The sequence below is a fragment of the Cloeon dipterum genome, chromosome 2 (genome assembly GCF_949628265.1).
Source record: "Cloeon dipterum chromosome 2, ieCloDipt1.1, whole genome shotgun sequence".
NCBI classification, from domain to species: domain Eukaryota; kingdom Metazoa; phylum Arthropoda; class Insecta; order Ephemeroptera; family Baetidae; genus Cloeon; species Cloeon dipterum.
This window is the reverse complement of record NC_088787.1, coordinates 5,422,075-5,431,174: the sequence shown is the minus strand read 5'-3', so window position 1 is coordinate 5,431,174 and position 9,100 is coordinate 5,422,075. Positions and strand designations below refer to the sequence as shown.

Here is a 9,100-nt window from a genome sequence, read left to right as displayed (position 1 = left end):
ACGTGAAATTTTGTTTAAAATGCAGGTTCACGTGTAAATTGCTTAAAACAGCTAAAAAAAACTACGGCAAAATGTTTTTGCGGTCTCCATAATTATAGCAGGCGTTAAATCCCAATATTTTAATTATCTTTTCGCATTTCTTTTCTTGAAAATGTTTCCGGTCAAAAATTCAGATTCATCTCAACCGCAAGCTCAATTTTTTAAAAACCAAAGTGTGAATGAAACTTGCGCAGTGTATTGTCTTCTTTGCGGTTTTATTAATAACAAAATCAAAATGGATCTAAACATGAAATTTTTTTTATTTCATATTAAAATTTAAATTGGTTGGAAAATAACTGATTCGCTGGGAGTTTCGAAATCAAGAAATAAATAGAATTAAAATGACTTTTGGTCCTAAATGAGGCTAGCGAGTTGCACGCAACCAACTGTCTTTTTGGAAATTTTTGCAAAAAAATGTGTGAAAGCTGAACGTTAAAAATATCAAATTTCAAGCTGGAATAGAAAATATAATCCGTTTTTTGGCAAATTAAATAAGCATTTTTATTTAATTTTAAGACTTATTGACAAAAGAAAAGTTAAAAGTAACGATTTTTTTTAATTTTGTAAGACTTTCAAGCTAAAAAAACAATTTGCAGCAGTCCCCTGTGAAATTTCCACATTTTTAAAACGCAGAAACGAGATAAAAAGATGTGCGCCTACAACATGCGGTGTTCCCAGGCGGTCACCCATCCAAGTACTGACCGCACTCAACGTTGCTTAACTTCGGTGATCGGACGAGAACCGGTGTGTTCAACGTGATATGGTCGTAGGCATTAATTCGATGATTTCTTTAGATATCTAAGCTTCATAATTCGTTACAGCGAATGTCTCGAATTAAACGAATTATTCATTTCCCTCAATTTAAACGGTTTAATCGAAATGAATTCTTCGTTTTCTGGGATTTTCATCACTCCCAGCACATTAGAGGCGCTGTCGGCATTGTGGGCGGGGCCACAGCGTCTCCTTCTCCACTTACCAGCTGTTTCGTGTTTCTAATTCGTGATAATCGTCGACCCGCTGGCTTTGTGTGTATATTGTGTGTGTTGATTTGTAAAATATTGCGCGATGACTGTTGGTACACAACGAATCTCGTGATTTATGCCAGCAGCCAGCGACTAACTCCCGCGGACACCCACCCCGATGCCGACGAACTGCTGATACAGCGGCCCAGAAAGCAGAAAAACCGCGACCTGAGAGCAAGGTAAAATAAAAAAACGGCGCGAGCCACTTGTTGTTGTTGTGCTTGGTAATATGTATGCATTCGAAAGTAGTGTGACGCAGTGATGGAGGACCCTGAGGAAGTGGTGACCAACCCGCGACGTCGGCAGGACGAGGAGGATGATGTGTCCTGCTGCAGTCCGGCCCACCTGTGCAGCAGGGCCCTCGCGTTGCTGCTCATGTGCATCCTCGGATTTGGTGAGAGTCGAGACATAATTAAATAATTATACCTTACAAGGAAGTGTGAGGATGAGGAGACAACCTGATTTCTGAAAATGAAGCGTAGTTTGAGAATTTTGGGGAAATACAGGCTGATATTGCACGGAATTTTGGAAAATTCTTGATTTTGTTAAGTGGGCCACATTTTTGATTAGGAAACGGATGACTTTCTATTTTTTTTTCAGTTTCACAACTGGTGCGATGTCTCCTTTTTTAGTAAAAATTTCACTTTTGAGTTTGTAGTCACGTTTGGGAGACGATTTTTATGCGATTTAACGATTGAGTAAAATTTAATCATTTGTCAGCAATAATAATTTTTAAATCCCAGAAAAATTAATTAAAATTTTTTCTCCAGGTTCGTACTTCTGCTACGACAATCCTGCCGCGTTGCAGGACTACTTCAAGCATGACCTACAGCTGACCACGACGGAATTCGTCTACCTTTATTCGTGGTACTCGTGGCCGAACGTCGTGCTCTGCTTTGTGGGCGGATTTCTCATCGACAGAGTTTTCGGAATCCGGCTGGGAACCGTAATTTACGCATTCCTCGTGGTGGTTGGCCAACTTGTCTTCGCCCTCGGGGGCTATTTGGGCAAGTTTTGGCTCATGGTCGTCGGCCGATTTATTTTCGGGTAAATTCAATGTTTGAATTATTATTATTGTTTTAATTTAATAAATAAATACATTTCTTAGCATTGGTGGCGAGTCTTTGGCCGTGGCGCAGAACAACTACGCAGTGCTATGGTTCAAAGGCAAAGAGCTGAACATGGTGTTCGGCCTGCAGCTGAGCTTCGCCCGCGTCGGCTCCACGGTCAACTTCAACGTGATGGAGCCGCTCTATGGCTGGGTCAGCCACTACTACCACGGATACACCTGTCTCGGTGTCGTCCTCTTCATAGGTACACCAAAAATTGCGTTTGTTACCTTTTTTTAAATTCTTTATTTATTAAACTTTTACAGCGGCGACAACGACGCTTCTGTCACTTATCTCGGCGTTGATACTTACGGTGCTGGACAAGCGCCGAGAGCGGCACATCGGACAAAACTCAGTGGGCGGCACGGAGGAGGTGGTGCGGCTGAGCGACGTCCGATACTTCCCCGTCACCTTCTGGCTCGTTGCCGGCATCTGCGTCTCGTACTACCTCGCCATTTTCCCCTTCATCGCCCTTGGAAAGTGAGAAAACTCTTTTAAGCTACTGAAATTCTTAAAGAAATTGATTTTAATGCCATTATTTGCTAGTGTACAGAGCTGCCTCCAGGTGGCGCCTGTTGAGTATAACGCAATATTGTGTAATTATTTGCACGTTATCTCATCAGGGGGCGTAATTTTAACTGAATTCTTGCCCACGGGCAAAATCGTTTACCAAATTCAAGTTGAGAAAAACATCAATCCGAGTTTATTTCCTTCATTTTTCTTTAAAGCCATAAATCAGTTCTTAATACTGCCACCAGGACCAGGTGACGTCATTTCAAGTCAATTTTTGTCCTAAAGCAAAATTCTGTACTAAATGCAACTGGCCGTAATCATTAAAGACCGTCTTAGATGAAGTTTCTGAGCACACCAATCGATTCCTGAGGGTCGAATTAGGTAAAGTGGATATTTTTTCCGTTAAAAAAGGGTGAACTTTTTCCCGCCAAAACAATATGAATGCGAGAAGTGCGCATGCGTCAGAGCTGGCTGGATCTGACAAAGAAGTCATTCGTACAGGCAGTCTCTCTGCAAATGCTCAAACCAGCTCTGACGCATGCGCGGTTCTCACTGTCATATTGTTTTGGCGGGAAAAAGTTCGCACGACACACTGCCCTTTTTAACGGAAAAAATATCCACTCTACCTAATTCGACCCTAAAGAATCGATTGGTGTGCTCGGAATCTTCGTCAAAGACGGTCGTTAATTTAAATCTGAAAAAAAAACCAACGCGACCTTGTGGACACTACTTAATGGCAACGCAATCTCGTCTTTCAGGGTGTTCTTCATGCGCAAGTTTGAAATGGACCCGAAGGACGCGAATTTCGTGAACAGCCTGGTGTTCATCATCAGCGCGGTGGCGTCGCCGCTGCTGGGTCTGCTCGTGGACAAGGTGGGCCGCAACGCCTTCTGGGTGTTGGTGTCGGTCGTGTCGACGCTGGGCTGCCACGCGCTGCTCGCCTTCACCTTCCTCAACCCCTACATCGCCATGGTGGGCATGGGCGTGTCCTACTCGATGCTGGCCAGCGCCCTCTGGCCCATGGTCGCCCTGGTCATCCCTGACCACCAGCTCGGCACCGCCTACGGAATGTGAGTGGTCGTTTTAGGCTATTAACTGGAGATTTTTATTTTTGGTAACTTTTGCAGAGCACAAGCCGTGCAGAACCTGGGACTGGCCCTGGTCACCATGCTGGCCGGAGTGATCGTCGACAAGGGAGGATACCTCCTGCTCGAGATGTTCTTCCTCGGCTGGCTTTGCGGTAATGTTTCTTTCGTTAAATACTGTCTGATTTGTACGTGCAGCGGAAATTTGGCCGATCAAATGTTGGCCCGTCCCACTTTTATATATCTACGCATCGCCCACACGATTCAGCTGATCGGAGGGATATCTAAAAGTGGGCGGGACGAATACTCGGCCAAATTTCCGCGGCATGAACGTGAGTCAGCTGATCGGAGTGACGTTTTAGTTCTACCACAGGAAGCTAACTTCACTCAGATCAGCTGATGTGTGGGTTATAAAAGTGGGTGGGGCGAACGGTCGGCCAAAATTCCGCGGCACAATAAAATTTAACCTCATTTAAACTAAAACTGTATTTAAAAAATATTTATTGGTGCCTCCGAAAATTTGTCTGATAGAAAAAAAGAAAGTGAATCTTGTTTTTCTGGGTTAAGCAAATGTTTAATCTCAGCCTGAGAGGAAATGAAAGTCGCTTGGGAGATAGAGGACAGGTAAACCGATTAATATCGGTCACCTGCTGATAAGCGTCAAAGAAAATGAAAATATACTGATAATAATAGTTAAGGTTCTGTTGATTTATACAAAATAGCTCCATAAAGATATTGTAGTCAAAGCAGAAATAAAAATATTATGTAAATTAAATTAAATTATATTTTGTCTTTTGCAGTGGCGCTGTTGATCAGCATTCTAATTTTGATCATCGACTCGAACGGCGACGGCCTTCTAAACATGAGTGCCAGCCAACGTGAGGCGTGGGAGACGCAAAGAAGGTAAATATCAAATTAATTTAAATTTTCCTTTGCAGAATTTCTGGACATTATTGAATTTTGTCCAAACGGATGATATTTATAGAGTTTAACCGGCTCCATCGCATGCTAAAGACCGCCGCCGGTCTGAAAACCAACTTTCTGGTTTTTCGCCCCCATAGAAAAATTCAATTTAATTTTTTTCTGATTTTTCTCTTTGCACAACGCGTAATGCGCTAGGGCGAAAATAGTTTATTTTTAAATTTGGCTGCTATTTGGACAGATTTTTCATTGGAATTTTACTTTGGATACTTTAACGAGTTTTTCCAGGGTACCCCGACCTGATATCTGCTCAGAGGTTGGTTTTTAATGTTTTTTTTCATCTGGCTTCTTTCATCCGGCCCAAAAACTAAAATAGCGCTGATTTTGCGGCCGTCGGCGCTGACACAGAATTTCAAGCCAAGTCTGATAAACTTTGGTTGTTTACTGTACGACCCATTGGAGCCGAGCTATAAATTTTTAAAGTAAAAAAACGAGAAATGTGACATTTCAAACTTTTGTTTTGTTGGCTCAGGCGGGACTCTATGGGCCGTGTGGCACTGATTTTGGTACCGAATCACGCTCCTTGGTGAGTTGCGTCCACCCGTGTGCGGTTTTTCAAAATCGGTCAAATGTTTCTAATTTCCACGAATTTCTTTTCTGCCGTATTTTCGAAAAAGTCGAAATTTTTAATGACTTCCGCCGGCCACATCTCCAGTCTAGGGTAAACATTCGAAAAATGGCTCCTCAATTAACGCTAAATTTATTTGAGACCATTTTAAGATCAAATACTAGCCGATCCGATCAAAATTCTAAGAGGAGAGAGATTTTGAACATTAAAAAACGTGATTTTTGCACTTTCTCCATAAGATTAACATGGGAAATCGAAAACTCGCAATTTTTTTCTTAATGGAGTAAACTTAAAGCGTCTTACCAACTCCATCGCATGCGCAGGACCACTGCCAGTCTGGAATCCAATTTTCAGATGTTTCGCGCCCATAGAAAAATTAAAAATTAATTTTTTAAGATTTTTCGGCTTATAGCTTGACGCGAAATGTTCACTAGTTTTATTTTTGTTAAAATTCGGCCGTTCATCCGATTGTCGACCACGAAACCTCATCGGACAGGTCTTTGGTTGGACTTTTACCTGGGATACCCTAACGACCTTTTTCAGGGTATCCCGACCTGAGATTCGCTTCGAAGCCGGTTATTAATGCTTAAATCAGTAATTTTGAGCACATTTTGCGATACTTGGCGAAGATTTTTCTCCTTGCCAGTCACCGACCTTCCCCAGGTCATGCAACCTGACGGAAGCCACTTGTTAAATTAATTATAATTATCCCCTTGCAGAATTTATTTTTAAAAATAAAAAAAGGTAATTTTAATTGCATAGTGGCAATTTTATTTAGTTTAATTTGAAAGAAATACAAGAAATTGAACCCTGGCGTCAGGGTAACCATTTTAAAGACGCCTGATTGGCGCTGTAATTGTTTGATCTGAAATTTTTGCACACCGTTGCAATGACCAAGTCGAGGTCTTTCAGAATATGCTAATTTAACCCTTTCGAAGGTACCAGGGTGCCCTGGCAGCCAAAAATCTTGTTTCTCACCAGAAAAATAAACTTTTATTTATTTTTCTGCGTTAACAAAAACAATTGAATTTTGTTAATGATGTAAAATAATTATCTGCAATTAATAATTTTAATTTTCAGTGAACAAGCCGATTTGGAGCGCGAAAAACTGCTTGCATCAGGCGCAATGGCGGACGTTTCGCCTCAGGACCAGCTGCAGCGTTCCGACTTCCACATCCGCAACAGGTTCCTCTCCCGGATCGGAGCTCCGGTGAGTTTGAATTTCTCTTTTTTTGACACGAAATAAAATTACCATTTTTTTCCAGCTTCCGGAGCATTGCCAAAGAGGCCGGCGGTACCAAGCACTCCGCTGAACTATATTTTCCGGATTTTATTCAACCGAGTTGAACGTACAGCAAGTACAGTTTGTAAATTACTGTGTCATACAATTCAAGAAAAAGACAGGCGCTAATTTCATAAATATTGTTTTTCATCTTATTTATTCAGTTTTATACACTAGAATCTTTACAAAAATTATGGAGAGTGAAAATATTTTCAAAGGCTGTAGCATACGACAAATATATAATATATTATGTACCATTCACTACATTTTTACACATTTAGTCATCTTTCGAGAGAAAAAATACCACTGGCCGGCCCCAGCGAGCCGTTTGATTTTTTGAAGCTGCTCGCCAGAGGCCGCTCGCAAGGCACGGACACCACGATTCCTTTTTTTAAAGACTAAAACCCCTTTTCCAAAAGGCGTACAGAGGCTGATTTAATATATTTTTTTTTCATTTATTATTATTTTTTCTTCGAGCAAGCTCTCATTGCTGATAAAACAGTTTGGTTGCTGTTAAAAACGAGTCAGATCGCAGACAGACTTAGCAGGCAACACGATAAATCCTGGTAACAGTTTTCATCCAATTTCTTAAAATTCATCATTGAGCAATCTTGGTTCAATACCGATCATCGACTGGCAATTTTATTTGAGAACTAATTTAAAGAGGAATGATAGGGAATTTCCCCCCAAAATCTGTGATGATTTTCGAATAAAATTAATTAATTTTGGTTATTTTATTATTTCCCAAAAAATTTAAATGTTCCCTAACGGACAGCTGAAATTTTTAGACCAATTTCGTGCGAAAATAGTAAATTTTAGAAACAGTTAAATGGGAAAAAAATTGGAAACTTAATCAGCTTTCTGAATATAGGCAGTTTTTGACGCTAGTTCCAACTGGTGAATTTTAATCAGGCCAAACACAGACCCCTTTCGAAAAATCTGCTTAAAAAAATATCTTTCAAGACTCAAAAGTGCTCATTTTTATCTTCTCATAATTAAATTTTCATGATTTTTCTCACCCCCATAGCAAATAAATTTCTTTTGCTTAAAAAAGAGGGCGTAACCGGTAAAATTAAAATCGCTATCATTCCACTTTAAATGCGTGTAGGCAGAGAGCTGCTTTAAAGGACGTAAATAGTTAAAAATCACAATGGGCTTTACTTAAACAAAATAAAATTAAAGAAATAAATTTTTTGCGACATTGAAAACAATTTGCGGCAATTTAAATGAAATTTCAATCTTGAAATAAAAGCAAAAACTTAACAAGCAAATATCCTGGCGCCACTTGAATTTAAAAATCTCCATTGCCAACATATATAAATTTAAAATAAGCTGTCGACATGGAGCTTTTTACCAAACATAAACTTTCAAGATTCAAAAAACAAATTCTGCAAGTTTATGTGGTGGTCGATGGACGCCATATTTTGTTTTTGTTATTAAAATCACTGTACGATATTTCAAAATAAACGTTAACTCATCACGGTCGGCCTAAAAAACAAAAATTAAAAACGCCATCATTTTCTTTAACCTATTTGTCCCTTAAAGCCAAACTTGTAACGTTTTTAAATTTTCAACTAATTCATATAAATCTATTTCTTAGAAGGACACTTTCTTTTAATTCAAAACCAAATGGCAATTAAACTCAGGAAAAAAAATTCCTGCTGCCATTTGAATTTCAAATCCAGATTTCGCTTGCCAAGTTTGTAAGTGTTTTTATTCTTCAATCAGTTGTTGACATGGACAAAGACTCAGATCTCTTCTGAAGAAGGAATGCTATTTTTACAGAGAGAAAAAACAAGAGGCGCGGACACAAACGAAAATAATAATAAAAAATTATCAAGTTAAGGCAGTAGTTTTTTCGATAAAACTCGCAAGAGATAAGATCTTGCATTTCGGTGGTGTTGGGTGCAAATATTACTCGTGTAAATTATAGTAAAAACTCGTTATGGCAAGCTGCAAGGCACAAAAATGCTATTCTTTCGTCATCATCTGCGTGTGTGTGTGTGTGTGTGTATTTCTTCCGTTGTCTCGGCAATTAGAGAGCTGTCACAGCAGTTTCGACCGATTTGCCCGCGCACCGACCACTCCGATTATTCAAATTTTATTTATTTATTTTGACTAGGTAAATATTTAGCAAAGGTCCTCGGGATAAATAAAATAATGGAAAATATTTCCCTGGCTTAAAATTAGATATAATTTTTTTTTAATAGCAAAAAAATTAAAGTCGTCGAGCGGTCGAATGCAGAGCAAACGGCGTCACAGAGCGGTTTAAACTGGTGCGTTTTTTGTTTTTGTTTTTTGAATTTTGTTTCCTCACACTTCGACGCCGAGAACTGGGTCGACGACGTACGAAAACTTCTCGTCGTCGTGGCTGACGTCGCTGTCCTCGCGCTTCAGGGTGCCGCTGTCCGAATTGCAGTCTTGGTTGTCCTCGGGCGGCAGTACAGGTACATGTAGGTTTGTTCTTGTGAAGAAAGCCATCTTTTCTCTGTTTTTTAATA

At 40.0% G+C, this 9,100-nt stretch overlaps 2 protein-coding genes and 1 non-coding gene across 5 annotated transcripts in view; 1 reads left to right on the top strand and 2 right to left on the bottom strand.

Annotated features, from left to right (window-relative positions):
* Positions 1 to 692: 692 nt before the first annotated feature.
* On the bottom strand, positions 693 to 811 carry LOC135938220 (5S ribosomal RNA). The gene has a single exon (XR_010574634.1). It is a non-coding gene; the product is annotated as a 5S ribosomal RNA (ribosomal RNA).
* Positions 812 to 1,089: 278 nt separating this feature from the next.
* On the top strand, positions 1,090 to 6,865 carry LOC135937798 (major facilitator superfamily domain-containing protein 1-like). 3 transcript variants are annotated; one of them, XM_065481044.1, is made up of 10 exons: positions 1,090 to 1,240; positions 1,321 to 1,455; positions 1,832 to 2,108; positions 2,170 to 2,375; positions 2,437 to 2,650; positions 3,442 to 3,753; positions 3,811 to 3,923; positions 4,569 to 4,671; positions 6,398 to 6,527; positions 6,583 to 6,865. In XM_065481044.1, the coding sequence occupies exons 2-10, from the start codon at positions 1,323 to 1,325 to the stop codon at positions 6,628 to 6,630; spliced, it is 1,536 nt and encodes a 511-aa protein (XP_065337116.1). In that variant the 5' UTR covers positions 1,090 to 1,240; positions 1,321 to 1,322; the 3' UTR covers positions 6,631 to 6,865. The 3 variants fall into 3 exon arrangements, with proteins under 3 accessions (XP_065337116.1, XP_065337117.1, XP_065337118.1); XM_065481045.1 differs by having other exon boundaries at positions 1,311 to 1,455; XM_065481046.1 differs by having other exon boundaries at positions 1,308 to 1,455.
* The window catches only part of kibra, a 26,147-nt gene continuing 23,771 nt past the window's right edge, over positions 6,725 to 9,100 (bottom strand). The window contains exon 15 of the mRNA XM_065481042.1: positions 6,725 to 9,087. Coding sequence (XP_065337114.1) covers positions 8,913 to 9,087 — 175 coding nt within the window. The 3' untranslated portion in view covers positions 6,725 to 8,912. The remainder of the gene's footprint in view (positions 9,088 to 9,100) is intronic.

Excerpts from the sequence above, each read along its gene's own strand:
- LOC135937798 (XM_065481044.1), top strand. The coding sequence starts at position 1,323 with ATGGAGGACCCTGAGGAAGTGGTGACCAACCCGCGACGTCGGCAGGAC. Across the intron at positions 2,376-2,436 it reads CGGTGTCGTCCTCTTCATAG|CGGCGACAACGACGCTTCTG; the intron begins GTACACCAAAAA and ends AAACTTTTACAG. Across the intron at positions 3,754-3,810 it reads CTCGGCACCGCCTACGGAAT|AGCACAAGCCGTGCAGAACC; the intron begins GTGAGTGGTCGT and ends TAACTTTTGCAG.